Below are 20,707 nucleotides of genomic sequence, written 5' to 3'. Positions count from 1 at the left end.
AAGCATATGACGTCAATATAATTTAATTCAGATGAAATGAAAAAACAAATAAACTAACGGTAAAAAAAGGAAAAAAAAATTTACATAAACAAATTTCGAACGGAACATAATTTTTTAAAATATTTTTTATAACAAATTCTTGATCAGCGGAAAAAGTTAGTCGGGCTTAAAAAAGGAAAGAACCCGATATGTTAATTTGTTCGGGAGATATTCAAAGTTTGTGGAATTTGAACGCGCGAATTCAGTTTGAGCGCGAGCGCGTGCCGGCCGAGATTCCCCCACTCCACCGCCATACGCGGTGCTGTATTTTATCACCGAGTTGACCGCAAAGCGGATGAACAAATTCATGAGCAACTGCTACCAGAATTTATTGTCGGTTGGTATGAACCCTTTCCTGTATCGTGTCCAATTTTTAGCCCTCTATGTTTAAAACCGGCGGTGCAATAAAATGAAAAAAAAAAATTATCTCCCTCCCTAATTGTCTTTTGGCAAATTTTTTTTTTTTTTTGTAAATTCGTCAAAAAATAACAGCTTTCGAGTGAGACTAATCGTAGCCCTGTAACGTGAAAATTGGCGATGAAATTCCATTTGTTTATGGCTGAAAAACATACCCTCTTTTTGGAGCCATTTTTCACCAACTTAATAATAAAAAATTATTTCGCCCCTAAATGTACATGATGATAGGATCCTCCTCGATTAAAAATCCGCTAATCAAATTGCTGTACGACGCTCTCCGGCTCTGCAAATTCCTTGCAAAAAAGTCGGTTTTTTCATAACAAATAGCTTTTCACACAAACTGTTTATCCGATGGAGCCCCGGTTTTGCGACCTTCTTGAGCGCCCTAAGAGACATATTTTCCCAGATTCCTAAAGCCATACATGCATTATTGGACTCATAATTAGTTAATTAAGAAATGGCCATTTCAGCCGGTTTTTATTTTTTTACAAGAGAACTAATTGACCGATTTTGATTTTCCAAAAACGAAATTGTTCGTCTTTCTAATACCTACAAAAAGTTATTCGACTTTTTTTCTGTACAATTAATAGTTTAGGAGATCCTAGTAGCAAACCTGTTTTTCAAAACTTTAAACGCGTGTAAAAAATTTAGAAACTCAAATTTTTGGTTGGAAAGTAGTAGGCGTTCATGTGGGCTATAATCGTTGCCAGAATCCGCAGATCTCATCCATTCTGCACGCCGTGACATAAAACTGCCCTTTTTTCTACCCGTTTCCTGGACTATAAGAAGAATCTTGGAAATGTAGGTCATCAAAACAACAATATAGTTTGCGTCAACGTTTCGACCCTAATTTCGGGTCATCCCCAGGACGGTTTAATCGATTTTTTTTCTATTGACAAACAGAAACCTTATTTTTACAACTTGCTGATAGGCGAGGGTGCAAATGAAACAATATAAAAAATTAATGATAACTAACCTTATAAGTGATACACCATCACACACGATTCATTTCATTTAAATGATAAATATATTTATTACGAACATCAACAGAGGGGTAACAATGGACATGTCCATTATTAACACTTACTTATATACAAATCGAAAGGAAAGGCGAAGAACGAATTTCAGTCTAAACTATATCAATATTTTACGAATCTGGCTTGATAAGGGTTTTTTTTTATTTTCACCCTCCTTCTTTTCCAACTCTCCATCAAACTGAGTTGATCTTTAGTTAAACAACAAATTAGAAGTTATGGTGAAAGTTGAAAGACACATGTGTTCAAATACTGGGCCTAACGGAAAAGAGCAAGACCAGGAAGGACAAGAAAAAGAAAGAAAAAAGAAACATGGCTTAGAATAGATATACCTCTGACTGACAAATCAACCCTCCGCCGGCTATCCCTTTTTTTGACTACGACGCCGGCTATCCATGACGATATTGTCATTGGTTATTTTTAACCCACTTACGAGTATCCAAAAATTCCCCAAAAATTCAGGGAACCAGTTTTGGCTCTCATCTCAATATTCTATCAGTTTTCATTCCAAAATGTTTGATCCATTAACAAATAGAAATTTGTAAACAGCGCAAAACGGGTAAATTCGACCATTTCACTAAAAAATGGATATCTTGAACCCAAATTTCTATTACGAAAGAATATTCTAGGAATTTATTTCTGATACTATGGTCTTTCAAAAAAACCTATTCACATTGGGCTCGGTTCCAAAAAACCTATTTATTTTACCACCTGAAATTAGGCTACTGCGAAGGGAGAAATTTCGCATGAAATTGAAGTACTCATGAAAACACAATGTTTTTATCACAAAAATATGTAATTTATTAGTGAAAAAATGAATGTTGACATATTATATGACAGTTCAGACTCGCTTTGCTCGTGCGAACAACCTCGAGCAAGGTAAAAAAACAGTTCCCACAATAGTGTCATAATATACTATTCAGGTAAATTTGATAAATACGGTCAGAGACTTTGATTTTCAATGAGAAAATGTGAATTTTATACGTATGTCAAAAGTCGAAAAACTGACGCCGCAGGCTATCGGGGACGAATTCGTTCACTTTCAAACTTCGAACGGTCATAACTTTGCAAGTTCCTAACGCATACTAAAATGTTTGCGCGTGTGAGTATATACCACCGTGAAGTTTTTTTAGGTGCAGGCCCCAAGCCGCATCCACTTCCCCCTCCCGAGATACCAGGACGTGCCAAAGTCAGATATGACGATATCGTCATGGATAGCCGGCGGAGGGTTAAATATCCATGCCAGTCGCTAACTTACCTATCGTTCGAATCGGTAATAAGTTTTACATAAGTTCTACTTAGTTTTTCTATATCTGGCCTAAGATTAACTGAATTAGAATGATTTTCAAACTATGTAATTTGAATAAATGTAGAAAAATTAAATACACAAATTCTCAACGAGAAGAAGTCTGCAGATGGAATAATTATTTTGCGTAGTTTTTTTTTTTTTAGCTGGCTCGTTTTGCCCCCTACTCTACGATCGAATTTCGAGTAAGTATTAATTAAGTGTGTAAAATTATCGAAACTTATAATAAACCACAAAAAATTTCATATTAGATCGAAAATTTGACATTTTTAAAAATTCATAGCTCGGGAACCAGTTCTAAGCCAAACTTGAAATTTTCAGGGTTGTTTAGAGATACAATGAAGTATAATCCGTGATAATCTCAAAGGATTTCGAGTTGACAGAAAAAAGTTCTAGCCCTTCAAAAACAGCGTTTTTTCAAAAATGGACCTACTTTATGTGGCGACATCTCAGTGAAATGGAAGCGATCCAGGAAAAATAGGGCAGATATCATCAGAATATACCTTAAGGAAAAATATAAGCTGTCAACCATCCTTCCATTTCCAAAAATGTAGATTTGAGAGCCTTTGGAAAATAAGGAAAATTTTATTAAAATAGCAGTCCATTTGGGAGCTCCCAGCCAACCCGTATATGAGAGTTTAAAGTAACTATTTTTTTCTTGAAAATACAAGGTTGATAGAAAAGGATGCTATTTGGTTGGAATATCTGAGTCATATAGGAGCTGAGATATGACTTTTTGAAGATGACTGGAAAATCGACTTTTTTCAAATTTCAAAGTATTCTCCAGCGGCCGGATTTGGGCGCAACGAGCTCAAATTTTCAGGATCACTGGTTTTTTTTGACCTGCTTTCGAGAAAAAAAAACGGCAGTCAAATCAGTAAACCACCTCCGCAACTTTTCGACGAAAAGTAACGGATCTGCCCATGTACGAGTATATGTATATATATATATATATGTATTGTTAGTAGGGCGTGCCGGAAAAACTTTTTTTTATATTTTGAATCTCCCACATTAAAAATAAAGGTGGTTTTATGAAATAAAAAGCCTCGATGAAGGAGGGCACTGAAAAAAAATGCGAAGTGGTATCTCGCTCGACCAGGCATGAACAATGATGACGCATCTTTTAAACTTGATTATCAGCATCTTCCTTTCGGTTATTGAAATATTACGCAACATTCAGCTGTTATAGCATGTGGTATAATAAGTAGAAAATTTGGAAAATGAAGCTATTAACATTTACATCTTTTGTTCCCGACTGCGGATATGTACGTATTCCTGGATATTAACTACTCTCATGAAAGAGAACATCAAACGACCAATGCTAACAGGTATCTCATTGCCAATAATGCGATGAGGCGCCAGATGCTTGCTCCTAATATTAGGGGAGCCCAAGAGGCTAAATGGGATGTTATTTAGGCGTTGCGGGAACCTATTGGATTGTGAAGATTAGATACTAAAAAGAAAAAAAGTTTATATGATATATGCCCTTTCACTGCCGGGGGAATTTACTGTGTACTAATTTTCAAAAATGTAAAAAAAATTTATTACAAAGAAATACTAAAGCGCGTCAGACATTAATATCGTATACGCCCTATATGCTTCTGGTAACAGAGAAATATTAATCTGCCGGCTTCCAAGTCGGGGGTGGCAGCATGAAGGGGTAGAAAATGAGAAAAAAAATTTTTCATTTAAGCTCATCAGATATGCAGGAGGAATGTTAAGTGACCACTAAAAGGTATTACATTCAAAAGACTGACGGTTTGGATGCAGTCAGAACTCACAGTCGATTTTTGAGAATGTAAAAAAAAATCGTGACCTTGAAATACTCAAACTCATCAGATTTATATACAGACGGTTCAGCTTGATGTCCTTGTTGTGCTGACCTAGAATCTGACAGTTATGTAGAGGAATTTCGTTGTTCTGACAGTTTAAAAGAAAATTTTTATTCTTGTTTCTTGTTATTGAATGGAATAATTACAATGAACAGAACATAATATATAAGGTAAAAAAATATATGTATATATATATATATATATATATATGGTGGGGACGGTGCGAGAGAGTCAGAAATAGAGAAAGAGTGAGAAGGGAGAGAGGCGCGGAGTGGGAAATACATAGTTCTCAGCACCTGCACGTACCTCACTTTATTAATAATTTTAGCTTTTTCACGTTGTAGAACCGGCAGGTTATATTATATCCGTAATCCTTACATGATTTCCTTCAAAATGAAAAAAAATTTAACCACGCTCGAATACTTCCAGGTGACGTTTTTTTTTGCAAACTAGTTACTCGCTTATTTTCTTATGTCATGGTCAAATCGTCAGAATATTGAAATTTACACTTTTCTGCATGTAATTAACTTACCTTCTGTCAATCTGACGAGCTCGAATTAATTCAAGGGTCGATTTTCTTCTACTAATCTGATTGGCCGCCCTAGACGCACCCTTGTATATTAAGGGTTCATATATGGTGGTTGTTCATAACAGGGTGCAAGGTTTCTTCCCTTATGTTTTTCTGCCGCGCTTAAATAAAACCCAAAATCCTCGCTTGGGCTCCCCTACTATAATGTTCGAAACCCCCTTTAGCGAAAAGAATATTCACACAAAAATACGAATTCCATGTGGTGGTAACCAGGAAAAGTTACAATTATTTTGTCTCAAAATCTTTAGTAATAATAATTTGTATATAAAAATGTACCTAATGATTTCAGTTTACATTTTTAAACATGAATTTCATGGTGAGATAATTGAATTATAGTATTAACATGTTTTTCGCAACATAAACACATTCGTCTTATCAATGGTCCGAGATTTATCGACTAATATGAAAATCAATGATAAATATAAGAATAAATCAATGAGCAACAGTATTTAATTATTTCACAACGGCCTTTTTGCGCGAAAATAAGAAATACTAGTAAATGGGGAACAAGATTTAAAAAAATTACTGTTCACTTTCCATGTTTCGATGGATGTTACTTTTTACTAGGTTTATTTAATTTTATTTAACATCTTATAATATTGTTTATTTTCGTGTATAATCAATCTTCACGAAAGGGGGTTCCGGACAAACAAGTTTAGTTTAAGAGATGTCTTATCAGTGTTGTCCTTCAGTTGATTATGACACCTCTTAGAATTCTTTTTCAGAGCCCCCCTTCAACGACGTTCTTTATAATAGTCAAACGAACAAATTCCCGCGGTGGGAAGTAAGGAAAAAAGCATTTTTTTTTAAATTTTGCCCTCGAAACATTATATTTTATTAGTCTATTCACTGTACCACCTTAAAATTTTATTCAATTTGCTGTGAAATTTCAACTCGTGAAAGGTGGTTTCGGTCATTTAACCCATCTCGGTCTGAATTGGTATTTTTTCAAGAGCAACTTTGATCGTTGGCTGATCACGTATGTCATTTGAAAATTTTGCATGAAGAGCGTAGTCCACCATTTTCGAGGGTGGTGAATCGATCTGTGCCATTTAAATTGCAAAAAAACTACCCCCAACCCTTGTAAACTGCGATTTAAAAAAAAAAAACGCGTTTTCTTACGGTAATTTTTTTTCAACGCCAAGTTTCTATTAGAAGGGGGGTTTGGAATGCCCAAAAAATTATAAAATATTGACTATTTTCATCCAACCTATAAAGTGTGTCCACTGGGGCAATTTACTTTTTCGCCCAGAGGGGTTAAAACCACCCCAAAAAGGCGTGAAATGCCCTCATATCAGTATACGGCAAATTTCGGTAGGCGAAGTTGATTTTTTTTCATAGAGGGGGCGGAGTTTTCATGGATTCATATTTTCACCCCCTGGAAATCATCTGAACTACCTGTCACCGCAATTTTGGCAGTTGGCAGCTGCCAACAACAGGATGTCACGGTGTGCCCGAAGTATAATTGATACAATCTGGGCATGGTTTCATACATTTTTGAGGTAGCTGAGGATGTTTTCGGCGACAAAAATCCATTTTGGCACCTGTCAACTGTCAGACCAACTCTCAACTTGTTCACAGTACAATGAAAAGTCATACAACGTGTTTTTTGGCTATTTTGGCAGTTGACAGTTGGTTTGGCATTTCCCTAGAATTGACCGGACCCAAGTGTGTGTGTGTGCCTTTGTGTGCGTCGGGTGTATCATGTGAGATCGGGTGTGTTAAGTGTGACCAGGTGTGTTCATGTATGTGTGGAACGGGTGGTAGTAATATATTATAATCAAAAAATATTACTGCCAGATTTTAATCTTCTTTCGCCTATTCGCCATTTATTGTTAGAGGTCGAGATGATTAAAAATAAAACGTGCGAATTTCATTGGCGATTATAATTATATATCTGTGAATTGGCACAGATTTGTTGATTTTTGTATTTAAATGACGTAGCTATGCGAATTGGATGGGAAACAAAAAGATAACAGAAGTGAGACTCGAACCAACTACCCCGCGAGTACTAAGCCCAAGCGCTACCGAGTGACTACGCGGTCTGCTCGAATATTGTAAAACGTTTGGTGCAGATAAAGCGCTCGGAAAACTTCAAAGTCAATTTTCTCGAGAATTTCTGAATATGGCGTTGAACTGCTTTGGAAAAGTATTATTCGACAGGGTTCGTACGCACCGGGAAAACCTGGAAAACCGGGACAAGTCAGGGAATTTCTTACAGCAGGGAAAAGTCAGGAAATTTCGAAAATGATACTGGAATTTTATGTCTGTCAAAGAAATGAACTCTTTTTCTATACAAAGTACTATTGATCTTAAGGGGAAAAAATCGCCCTTAAAATTCCGTTTCGTCGCACCACTTCATATATTTTATATGTTTGGTGCGTAAAGTCAAGTATGTCAATGTACTTCAACATGTCAAGTATGATCACCATTGTTTATCCGCGCTTTTCGATGACTTATCTCTCGGAAGTGAAAAAGTTATAATTGACGTAATAACACGCAGATTAATCCTTACACATTTAATATAGAAACTATGAAGTCAGTCGAAGGGTTTTAAAGAAAACTATGCATTGAAAAAATTGCTAACTTACAAAGCCTAGTCCACGCTTAAAATTTTAAAGTACGAATTCATGTGAAATGCAGTCGATGTGATTTTATAATGTTATTTTTGGAAATTGATTGTCATATCACTTGTGATCATTGTATGGCCAAGTAACTGTAGTAAAATATGTTATGAGATTACATTGTATGAGTTCTGCATTGGAATGACTAATGAGGAATAAACTTTGTACGTCATAGGTATTCTAAAATAACATTTCAATGGAGGTCAATGCAGTGCGGTCTTGATCGGAATGATAAAATTTTACGTATGCTATCCTTTTTTCTCAGATCAATGCCTTTTTCTAAATCAAGGAGATCCACGTTCAATATTCAATGGCTTAACGAAGATCAGTTTTCGCCATGGCTGAAAGAATGCAAAAATGACAAGTTTGCATTTTATTGCATGTGTAAGAAAACCGTGCTGCTGAGCAACATGGGCCGACAGGCTTTAACTAGTCACATGAAAGGACCTAAACACGAACACGCTGCGAGGAGTCAAAATAATACTTTTGGAATCGGAGTATTTCTATCACCGAAAATTGAGCACGCCGATCACAAAAGGGCGTCTCCGCGCGAAATTCAGTAAAAGTATTGTGCACAGGCAGAAAGCGGAATGAAAAAATAGGTGTCAAATAAAAAAAAATAAAAGATACTAATAACTAAACCCGCCAAAAGTCAACATTTATTGCTGATATAATTTATAAATCCGATTATTAGTTGAAGTAATAATTAATAAAAATTGCATTTTTCACCGCGACCAAATTCGATGTTATAAAAACTCTGCTCGCCGATTCTAGCTCAATGACTAGTGAAATGATTTGAAATTTTTACTGGATGTTCAGATTACATACGTTACACCTCCAAAGTCGATAAAACACATGAAAATTGCATTTGTTTACTTATATTCAATAACAAGTGACGGGGTATCGGTAAACGGATTTCGGACACTTATTGGCGGAAAACAGTATGCGAAGAACTTCAACTTTGAGAAAACTTCCGGCGAGCCGTTTTCCCATGACGTTTAAACAAAACTTTCCAAAAATTTCAGTGTAATCGGATCATAAGTATTGTAGCTATGGATGATTTTCTAAACAACGCTCGGCGCGAGCAGCTTGTTCAGCGTTTGGGCGCTACGTGCGGTAACGGAACATTATGCGTTTTTCGCAGATTTTTTTAACACTGCGATGGTACATTGCAAGATTTATTGCTATTTCATTATTTAGAATATTTATATCGTTAATCGTACTCACGCACCATTCTTTTCATCATTAGTTTTTTGATTTTATTTAAATTAAGTATTAATTTTTCCACCTGTCTGAAAGCAATTTTTATGTGTCTCATCGACGTTGGAGATGTAATGTATATATTCTGAACATACTGTCAAAATTTCAAATCAACTCACCAGTTATTGAGCTAGAATCAGCGACTTGAGTTTTGAAAACGTCGAATTTGGGAGCGGTAAACATTTATAAATGATATCGGCAAAACATGTCGCCGTTTGCCAGGTTTAGTTGATGGTATTTTTTTATTTTTTTGTTTGACACCTTTTTTTTCATCCCGCTTTTTGCCTATGGACAATAGTTTTATCGAATTTTGCGCGAGACGCCCTGTTATGATCGGCGTGCTCGATTGTGGAACCCAAACGTTGCATCTCATGAATGGTGTTTCATTTCAGATGGAAGTTTGATTGCAAATGTTGAAAAAATAGCCGAAGTACAAGAAACTGAGAAGACAGGAACGATTTCGCAACCAAGCACGTCAACACAACTAGAATCAACATCACTTCCGCACATACTACCAAAGCAGCGAGGAATGGATCGTTTCATTGAAAAGGAGAAAGTTACGCGAGCAGAGATAATCTGGTGTCTTCAGACTGTATTCTGCCACCTATTCCTTGCTGCTGCAGGGAAATGCACAGAAATTTTCAAACTAATGTTTGATGAAAATGGAACAGCTAAAGCAATGACACTGGGCCCCAACGAAATGGGTTATACAATTTTGCACGGCCTTGCCCCGTTCTTTAAAAATGAGTTACTAAATGATATACCGCAAAACGAGTGCTTTGTTGTATCGTTTGACGAAAGCTTAAACAAAGTATGCCAATTAGAACAGATGGATTTTGTTCTACGGTACTGGAGCAAAACCAAAGACGAGACCGTTAGTAGATATTTTGGATCTGCTTTCCTAGGTCATACCACGTCGACCGATCTCTTGACTGCTTTTAAAAAGGAATTGTCCTCACTGAATATGAAGAATCTCCTTCAGGTATCTATGGACGGGCCTAACGTAAACCTCAAGTTTCTACGTGACGTAAAAAGCAAACTAAATGATGGTCCTGATACTTCAGTTCTTTTAGATATTGAAAGCTGTGGGCTTCATAATCTACATAATGCGTTTAAAGCTGCCATGAAAGCAACGGGTTGGAACATCGTACAATTACTACGCGCTATTTACAATTTTTTTGCACATGTACCCGCTCGCAGAGCGGATTACATTCGATTCTCCGGGTCCCGGCAATTTCCTATGAAATTTTGCGCAGTAAGGTGGCTGCAAAATGGTGCTGTTGCTAAACGAGCCGGCTTGATATTGCAGAATTTAGAGAAATACATTTCTGGAGTTCAAAACGAGAAGAAAGAACCAAAATCCGATTGTTACGAATTGATGAAAAAGACCATGAAGGACAAGCTTATGAGGGCTAAGCTCGCATTTTTCCAAACTGTTGCTGCTGAAGTAGAGCCATTTTTGACTGCCTATCAAACTGAACAACCGATGGTGCCATATCTTTACACTGATCTGAATGAAATAATTATTTCAATCATGGGCCGATTTGTTAAAGAAGAAGTATTGGAACAGTCCACGTCAGTGTGTGACGTGGATGTTTCAAAAGCGGATAATCTAAAAGAAGCAAAAAATATCAACATCGGACATGACACTCGTTCAGCGTTTCGGGCAATGGACGGTTTTAATACAAAAGAGGTACTTCTCTTCAGGCAAGATTGCCTACGGTCTCCACAAATGTTTTGCCGAAAACTGCAAGACAGATCCCCTATCACATATCGTGTGACGAAAACTCTTTCTTTCTGTGATCCTGGAATTATCCTAGAATCTCGAAACATCGCCTCAAAACGACTTTCGACCGCCTTGACTGAGTTCGTTTTTCATAAGTGGATCAGTGGCATCTCTGCAGATAGAATCGAACGAGAATTTAAAGCGTTAAGCGCCAAGCCAGCAGTAATCGAACAGCTAAAGGAGTTCACAAGAGACGAGCGGTTGGACCATTTTTGGAAAAACATGGCTGTAAGCAACAATTTTTCCTCAGAGTTTATGTCATTCGTCAAAAACATCTATGTCATGTCACACGGAAACGCGTCTATCGAAAGAGGATTTTCAGTGAACGGTGAGTGTCTGGTTGAGAATCAATCGGAAAAATCGTTAGTTGCCCAGAGACTTATATGGGAAGCTATTCGAACTGCAGGAGGGGTTGACAAAGTATCTATCACTAAGCACATGATCCACTATGCGAGAAATTCTCATGCTAGATATCATGAAGATCTTGAGAATCAGAAAAAAGAGGCAACAGAAAAAAAACGTCAAGAAAACGAGAGAAAGAGAGCGAACCAGATAGTAAAAGAATTACAATGAAAGAAACGAAAAGTAATGGCAGAAGCACACAAAGAAGCCGAGATATTGGATGACCAAATCCGTGCCATTTCTAAAATTTAATTTATTGTGTTGCGTCTATTTTAATTTCTCATAAGTTGTAGTCCTTTAATTCTGTGATATCGAAATATTTTATGCTAGTCTTTTAATTCATGAAGTACCTGCAGTTACTAGTCGAACATTTGAATGTCAGGTCGTTACCTAATTCAGTTTTTTTATTATTTCTTGCGAAACAAATAGAGCTGTAAAGTTGTAATATTATTTTGAACAAATATATTAATTCAACCTTCTTTCATCTTTTCGCTTACAAAAAATCGCAGTTTGTTGTTTGTAAATAGATGGTCAGACAGAAAGATATTTACTAGGTAATATTGAGTATTAATGTGTAAAAAAATTGTCATTAATCAGCGGCATATTTCGTGAAAGGTTACTGGAAAAATTGTATTTTCAAGCTGGAAAGGTCAGGGAATTTCAGATTCCAAAAAGCGTACGAACCCTGTCCGAGTTCTCAGCTTCATGCACCACGTATACGAAAAATTACAAAAATCCAACTGCCGTACCCTCCTCTTGTTAGCATAGTACGTATATCTATATATCCTGCACAGTTGACGCTTTTAGCTAATGTTTCAAATCATTATTGCCCATTATTATCACGAGAGGGCAGACGTCTATAAACAGTCATATTCTTCGTTAGTTTTTCAATTCTTCTTTGGTTTTTTGTTTTTCGTCGTTTATTTATCTATTAATTGTACTTAATTATATTTTTGTTTTTGGTTCTAATTTCTTATTTCTATCGTGTGGCGTGAACGCCTTGTCCTGAACATGTTTGGCAGTAGTAAAATTTGCAAACTTTACAATATCTCTGAGTCCTACCATCACATGTAGGTACTCAAAAGAGAGCACCAACCTTCATTTCTAGCTACATGAATTGATAATGTCACATATTTGAAACATTTATTCTGGAGGGTATTTTTTGCTTAGAATTCAACTATAAAAAAATTAAGAATTAAACAATCGTTCTAAGGTTTTTTTCAGTTTATATCCAATGAACAAAACAAGATATAGTAAAATCCATACGATTGTTTATTTGGAGTAAAATTCGAAATACTGTAGAAATTGTTTCAGATTTTCAAACTGATTTTTAGCAAGTTTGATGTATATTAAATGAAAAAAAAAAACAACCTATTTTTCGCTCTACGGTCATGCGACACAGGTTGGACACCAGATTGAGAATGATCTCGGAAGATGGATACACTGAGCTCCTTTGCCAGCAATTACTTAACTCTCTCAGGAGCAATTAATTATCAAATTATTTCTGCAGCTAGTAAATACCCGAATCTCGACCGTTAGGAAATTTATTTCCCTACAAACGGTGAAATCTCTGAAATGGGAATGTTTTGGATGATCCAAATTCTACTTTTTTGGCAGCAATTATTTAGCGAGTTATCCCTAGACTTAAAAAATGGCGATAATTGGTTTCATTGGAAATCGGCAACACTTTTAACGTGGAGGGTGTGAGATATTCGAAAAACGGGTGCTGCAAAAAAAAAAGGAGACAATTTCCTAGCGGCAGCGATTAATTAGCTTATAAATCTTGTGTGTGTGTTTTATTTTCATTTTGCTTATCAAATATTGCTAATGTTTTTGTAAAGTGACAATACTAACTTCATATTGCGAATCTACCGTATTCTTTTTCAAAATGGCTGGCGCGAAAAATTTGAAATTTTGGCAATTAATTAGCATTTAACAAGCAAAAAAATCTCATGTGTATTTTTAGTCGTTCTGCTGTATTGGCATTGCCAGCTTAACTGGATCTGGGACCTATAGAGCCACAGTATTTAACTCCAAGGAGTCCGAGATCGCTCTGTATTCGGTACATGTAATGAGTGCGAATGGGAAACTTTATATTAAGTGAATAAATAATAAGTGAGAGTAGTCTGTGCTTGAAACCATTGTATTGCTGATCTCGAGTTGATCATCTGGTGATGTCATAGTTATACACAGATATACTGTACATTAGGAGTACGCGGTATAGGAAATTAGATACCGATTTTCGGTACGGGTTTCGTATTCGTTTCGGTTAACCGAAATATCGAAATTTCCGTAAATACCGAAGTACCAAAATTTCGATATTTCGGTATCGGTATTGACAGAAGGTTCCCATACCGATACATTTCGAAGAAGGAGATACCGAAAAAAATTCGGTATATCGAAATACCGCGCACCCCTACTGTACATACATGAAGAACTGAACCATAAAGATTTTAATGATTCAAATTACAGGCGCCATTGTATCTACTCGCGGACGGTTTATGACGGAGCAAGAAAAAATATGTTCTAATCAGCGATCACTTTATTTGCATATACAAGGACATACAAAGCACAATATTGACCGTGAGCATGTTTTTTGTTTTAACAATTATAAGCATCGTTAAATATTTATTTAGTATAAATTACAGATATTTTTTATTGACTCTACCAATTTGCAATTATATTTTACGGCATTTGAATTTTTACCTAATTGTGACATAATATAAATTTCTTATACTTATTTTACAGTGGCTATTCAGAAAATAGGAGAAATTATCAAGACTGAGCATCAGAGTTTTTTAAACAGACCCAGCAGATTTACAAATGCTCCTCCACCTTTGATGAGCCTTCACTCGGCGGTACCGACTGTGGTAAGACATTAGTGAGGATTTGCTGACTCTGACGCAGTCTATTTTTAATTGCTTGAACAAATCTGATTTGAGCAATACTATATAAAGAAATTTTAACAAAACATGATTCGTTCTATGTTGCTTTCTGTGCACAGGAAAAGATATGTGTTGGAATTGAAAATGCACCACCGGGATTCGATTTACGTGGTAGAATTATTGGCGTTGGAGGTTCGAATTTGTTGTACATTCGAGGTGAAACTGGAGCTACGGTAACATTGCGAGGACGAGGTTCACAATTTATTGACCCAGTTTTGAGCGTGGAATCACCAGAGCCACTACACCTATATATTGAGTAAGAATTGGACATTGTTTGAATAATTAATACTGATGCATGCTTAATTCCAGTTTTGTTGGACTAATTTGTAACAGTGAAACTGCATTTTGAGGACGTGACTGGTTCTTTTTTTATCGTCCGAGTATTTTTCATTGTTCAGAGTTTTGTGGCTTCGCTAAAATGTGAAATGGTAAAATTACTTTTTATTAAAAATTTAAAAAAAACATGATCGTATTTTTCATAATGTTTAGTACCAGATTTCAATCAGAAAACGTGAGCCGAAAAAACTATAAAAATGATAAGTTGAAACTCACAAGGAAACTGCCTGAGGTGTCCCTGCCCGATTTCGTCCAGTTAAGGATATCTTATTCTTCATCAAAATCTAAGCGACACGCTCTTTTTTTTATCGGTGGATAAACGGTTTAAAGGGGTGACATCAACCCCCAAAGTTTAACATCCCCAGTCGTAGTTTCATAGTTTTGCATACTTCCAGTTGAGATATTTGAATAAAACCAATTAGAGAATAATTCTTATGGCGAATAATTCAGAATGGATTTTGCCCGGTTACGGCGTGGCTATATACACTTCTCGCAAAAATTAAGGGAACAAAAAAATTTTCGAAATTTTTTGGTGATTTTCAACAGGCTGTATTTCAGTGAAAAATGGTCGTACAAAAAATAAAAAAACAAAGCTTTTGAAGCTTGAAGACTCTAGTTTTTGAATTTTTCGGTTAAAAATTTTTTGAAGCACTGTTAGCCATGCAATCCTTGGATAAAGCACGAAGAAAAAATTTTCAAAATTTTTTACATTTTTTTTACGCTCTACGGGCATGGAAAAATTTTTCCGAGCTAAACCAATGCATAGGTCGCATAGCCTGTTTATTCAGCTTCAAGATGCTTTTTTTTAAACCTCGATACGACCATTTGTCTTCGAGATATCGAATTTTGAATGCCAAAGGATCCTTTTTCACTCAACTGCCGATATCTCTAGAACTACTGGTCGCCCAGCGAGCCGAAGGGCAGTTTCTTTTTCTGCAGAAAATTTCCTACAAAAATCTGTCATGGTTGATGTCAGAAAAAATGTTTTTCCACCTGTAGCGTTAACGTGAAAAAAGAGCAAAAAAATGCCATTTTGTCTTTTTTTGGATAATCGACTGTATCTTCGTCAATATTGGGGGGAAAGCTTAGGTTAGAAGAAAATTTTACAGCCTAATGTACCCCAAAGGTCCCCCTAAATCGGTAGATCGATCGGTTCAGCGGTTTTCCTGGACCGATTGATTGAAATTTTGAAAAAATTAAGGGAACAAGGTTTTTGTTCCTTAACCCTTTCGGCCCGATCGGTGACTATAGTCACCCAACGCCCGACGCTCGCTCGTCCGAGCGGTGACTATAGTCACCGATAAAAACCGTGACTATAGTCACTGTAAAAACCGCTGAACCGATCGATCTACCGATTTAGGGGGACCTTTGGGGTACATTAGGCTGTAAAATTTTCTTCTAACCTAAGCTTTCCCCCAATATTGACGAAGATACAGTCGATTATCCAAAAAAAGGCAAAATGGCATTTTTTTGCTTTTTTTTCACGTTAACGCTACAGGTGGAAAAACATTTTTTCTGACATCAACCATGACAGATTTTTGTAGGAAATTTTCTGCAGAAAAAGAAACTGCCCTTCGGCTCGCTGGGCGACCAGTAGTTCTAGAGATATCGGCAGTTGAGTGAAAAAGGATCCTTTGGCATTCAAAATTCGATATCTCGAAGACAAATGGTCGTATCGAGGTTTAAAAAAAAGCATCTTGAAGCTGAATAAACAGGCTATGCGAACTATGCATTGGTTTAGCTCGGAAAAATTTTTCCATGCCCGTAGAGCGTGAAAAAAATGTAAAAAATTTTGAAAATTTTTTCTTCGTGCTTTATCCAAGGATTGCATGGCTAACAGTGCTTCGAAAAATTTTTAACCGAAAAATTCAAAAACTAGAGTCTTCAAGCTTCAAAAGCTTTGTTTTTTTATTTTTTGTACGACCATTTTTCACTGAAATACAGCCTGTTGAAAATCACCAAAAAATTTCGAAAATTTTTTTGTTCCCTTAATTTTTGCGAGAAGTGTAGTCAAAAATTATATGGGTTGAAAGTAAAAAAATGTTTGTAACTACAAAACTATTGTGTAGATTTCAATAAAATTAATTGCATTTGAAACAGCACAAAAACGCAGGGGATACGTGTTTTTGCGTTTTTCGAAATAACATCACTTAGGGGGTAAATTACCCCTACACACGTGCAGCCGAATTCCTCATTTAACATTACGACGCTCTTTCTAAGCAACAATTTAAGAGCTTTTTCGTATCAATAAATTTCGGTCGCATTTATAACAAAAACCACCCCCACAAATTGCCGAATGGCTTTTGGCAGTTTCTTTTACGATCGTGAAATCTTCCGGAGCCCCATATTTTAGTAGTTTGTGAGGTTACTGGAATCGATTCTAAGCGTAGAATTTTGAAATTCAACATGGCTAATGCCGTAAATATTTAGGTTATTATTTTTTTCCAAAAGATTGAAAGAAATCGGTAAGTTAACATGGAATGGCTTATATACCATTGAAGAAATAAAAGTTATCTTGCGACGCAGAAGCACCAAAACAATTACATTTTATTTTGGTGAAATTCTAATTTTATCTGCCTGTTGCGACGTATCTGAAGAAATAGAAGTTATCTTGTGACGCAGGAGCACCAAAACAATTACATTTTAATTCGCCAAGTTCTAATTTTATCTGCCTGTTGCGACGTATCATGCGAGATATACGATGAAAATAAATCAGATTTTCTAGTCGACTGGTGCGTAATAAACATTGGAGCTCAATAAATTAAAGTATCTTGTCTCCACCGCTCTCGCGGCTGTTTACATTTGGACCTAAATTTCGGGCGGCCAGTCCAATAGATGCAATCATTATGTGCAGCCGAATTTCGATTGATATTATTAATTCTGTCCTTGCAATTTTGGAATCATAACGTCGTAGATGGCATAAAATTAGAGAAATATGATATTGTTAGATTTATGAAACGAATACAACGAATGGGCGTAATCGGGAAGTATATTATTTTATAAATCCGAACACGTCAGTTTAGCTCCAAGTCGAGTCTAAATCTCTTTCTTTTTTTCCGGTCTGTTAATTTTTTGCTATCTGTCGACCGCCAAGTGCACATTATTGTACACCGATGAATACAAATCTGGACTTACTACGAATCGTACAATATTTACTACTGTACATACTACTTTTTATTTCCGTAAGCGAATAATCATCAAATTTATCACCCGTTTATACCTGAAGTAAGTTCACCAGACTTCTATACTTCTATGTACACATTATCTGATCGAAACAATGGCTGTTGCTCAATTGGACCAAATATACCACTCGGTTCTTTGAGGACCAAAAAAAGTGGGGGAAGAAGTATTTCTTCAGCTGATATAGTCGGCTGAATTGTGTAACTGTGTGTAGTAGAAGCAACTGGATTGCACTAGACTTTTCACCTTCTTTTCTCCTTCGACTGCTTAAGTTCTTCCAGAATGCATTTCCAATTCGAAACCACTTTGATCTGAATAATTCACATTCGATAAACCGCATATTTTTATATTTTTCTTCACATCTTGTACAAATTGCTCAGCTTGTTCTCTCAAACTTTCGGCATTTTCAATCGTTTTTTTGGTGATGAATTTATTAATTTTCCTCGATAAAATACGATGGGCAATTTTATATGAATTCACCCAATGTTCAGATGCTTTAAACCAAAAGTCTTCATGGCCTATTTCTTTTTGGGCTTGTAGTAATAAATTCTAGCAATTTTTTCCTTGTGAGTTCTGCCCTTACTTGAATAATGAGCACAGCGATGTAATTGGCGAAAAGATTTTACTTTTCTGAACTTCTGGTGGACACGTTTCATGCACAATTTTTTTTTTTTTTTTCTAGACCTCTGGTAATCAACTACTCTTGACTTGTATTCAAATGACAAGTTTTCGCCATTGCTAGTGCATGCGTCTGGAGGCGATTTTGGTTCATAAGGTGCAGGTGCCCATTCCTCATTTTGTACTATTTCCATTTCTAAATTTTTGTACGGTTGTGCAAAGTACAGGGAACTTTCTTCCTCTATTTGAACGCCAGTGTATTCTTTCATTGCATTTACCAATATAGTTTCAAAATGGTTTTTCAACTTTATTTCCTCATTATTTATGGCCGTTTGAGCAATATTCATTGCTTGAAATGTTATCACAAGTAACCGTATAACGTTGAAAGGATTCATCTTCATTTTTGTTGTGAAAAAGCATTAATGCACTTTCAAATTCTTAATTACATATAAGCCACAAACAACTTATGCAAACACACCACTGTCGATTTAAGAATATAAACTGAAAGCTGGCAGCACACAATGACTGCACTTATTGAACTGGCGACCTTTTGCTGTTTATTTTTAATATTTAGTTATTATAACTATTTCCGTTCAAATTAATATGTTCCAATTACTATTACTTGATCATTAGCATTTTCGTTTAGTTATTGTTATTACTTAGTCGCGAATGTTAGATTTCACTTGTTGTCATTGTTACGAACGGCCCTTTTGAAACACGCGTCACGCATAACCGCGAAACTGCTTGCCTAGCGCATTCCTGCGACGGTCGCTTCCACGCACACAACTAGATGAGTCAGGGAGTGCATTAACACCGAAAAAGTGGCGCAATGGCTACTCTGCAGAATAGTGCCCCACCACCGACGAAACCGAGCCTTTAATTGGAACCCATCGACACCCTCAAGTCAGTCGAAATTGAGGAGTGAGAAATCAACGAGATCTCAGTCTGGAGATAAGTGAGTGGTGCACCCCGTCGATCGAACCGGCCACTGGAAAGGACCTTCCATCACCCAGAAAAGGCAACGTGGAGACTCAAGATTTCTTAACGGAATGGCTCGGCGAATCGGTGGTGTGTCCTAAGAGTCACCCTCGCGCTACCCAAGGTGGCGCACTCCTTGACTCACCTTTTCCTCAACCGTAACGTAGTACTTAGCTATCCTTAGTCCACTTTGTCATATTTAATAGTTTATTTGATTACCCTACTCGTCTTTAATCTCTCTTTGTCATTTGCAATAGTGTACTTAATATAATTCAGTATACAAAATACAAACCATTGTGGACAAGACGAGTTCCATTTATTCGTCCTGTCCATACCACTGAGATTCTGTCACCCAGAATACTAGACTGTTATCACAGCAGGTGTGTTTACACTTTATATAAACGAAACCCAAAGTAATCTACTTCTAACCGCTCGGCAATAGATTATATTTATATTCTTTTAGATCACGTCGGACGAGATCCTTCAGATCATCGTCTGCACGTAACATCATATTGAAATTAAAATTAAGATTGAGTTATGAAAATGTTGCGTAAGGCATTTATACTTGAGTTTTCGCTATTAATGTTTTCCTGAAAGAATGTAAATTCGGAAAATTGGTGATTTCGAAAAATTAACGACGGAGCCAGGAATCGAACCTGGCGTCTAGAGATGCTTGACCGGAGCCTTACTCCACTAGACCACCTAGCCGCCCTAACTCTGTTGTCGTTGATTTCTCTCATCACCAGTGAGTTCGAATTTGTTTTCCTGTGCCCAGTTTATGTGTGAATAAGAATTAATGTTTTCCGTTAGTGGAAATATTTCGATGTGTAGAAGCGTGAATTGATTGATCGTCACGATCTGATTTTCACAAAACAAACAATCAATAAATTCCGATCGCGGCATGGCAGGAAATCTGTTGCGCGCAGAAGGTCTTGTCCAGAATTTGTTTGCCTTTCCGAATGAAATGCTCTTCGGTGAGAATTTTAAAATTGTTTTATTCAGAGAAGACGTTTATAAATGCGATAAGCTTCGGATGATGTAGTTTTTCATTGTGAATAAAAATTTGTAAAAGGTTGCGCAGGAATAATAAAATAATGTTTAACTGCAAAGAATATAAACCTCTCTCTCTCTCGTCGGCTAGAAATATCGAAAGGTACGGGGGGATATGAGTCCTCTAAACCGATAAGCCATACGGCCCAGGGCGTCCTTTGGAATAGCCCTGGGTGTGCGTTAGATCCCTCGCGGAAGTTGCTTCCGAGATTTGTTGGATCATTCACTCGTGCACAGGTAAACCGTGTGGTAACCTGGGGTCAATTTTGGCGTCGCGAGCATGGGGACGAGAGAGAGGGAGGGAGAGAAAC

General features: G+C 36.6%; 1 protein-coding gene across 6 annotated transcripts in view; it reads left to right on the top strand.

Annotated features, from left to right (window-relative positions):
- LOC124175079 (MAGE-like protein 2) overlaps positions 1-20,707 on the top strand; it is a 238,982-nt gene that overhangs the window by 17,429 nt on the left and 200,846 nt on the right. For 5 of the 6 annotated variants that reach the window (XM_046554954.1, XM_046554964.1, XM_046554980.1 and 2 more), the window contains exons 4-6: positions 13,762-13,872; positions 14,038-14,159; positions 14,294-14,490. In XM_046554954.1, coding sequence (XP_046410910.1) covers positions 13,762-13,872; positions 14,038-14,159; positions 14,294-14,490 — 430 coding nt within the window. Of the gene's footprint in view, positions 1-3,469; positions 3,722-13,761; positions 13,873-14,037; positions 14,160-14,293; positions 14,491-20,707 lie in introns of those variants that run through there. The other variant, XM_046554989.1, reaches the window with a different exon arrangement.

The sequence above is a fragment of the Neodiprion fabricii genome, chromosome 1 (genome assembly GCF_021155785.1).
Source record: "Neodiprion fabricii isolate iyNeoFabr1 chromosome 1, iyNeoFabr1.1, whole genome shotgun sequence".
Lineage (NCBI taxonomy): Eukaryota > Metazoa > Arthropoda > Insecta > Hymenoptera > Diprionidae > Neodiprion > Neodiprion fabricii.
Note: the sequence above shows the minus strand (reverse complement) of the source record. Positions and strands in the feature narration are given on the sequence as shown.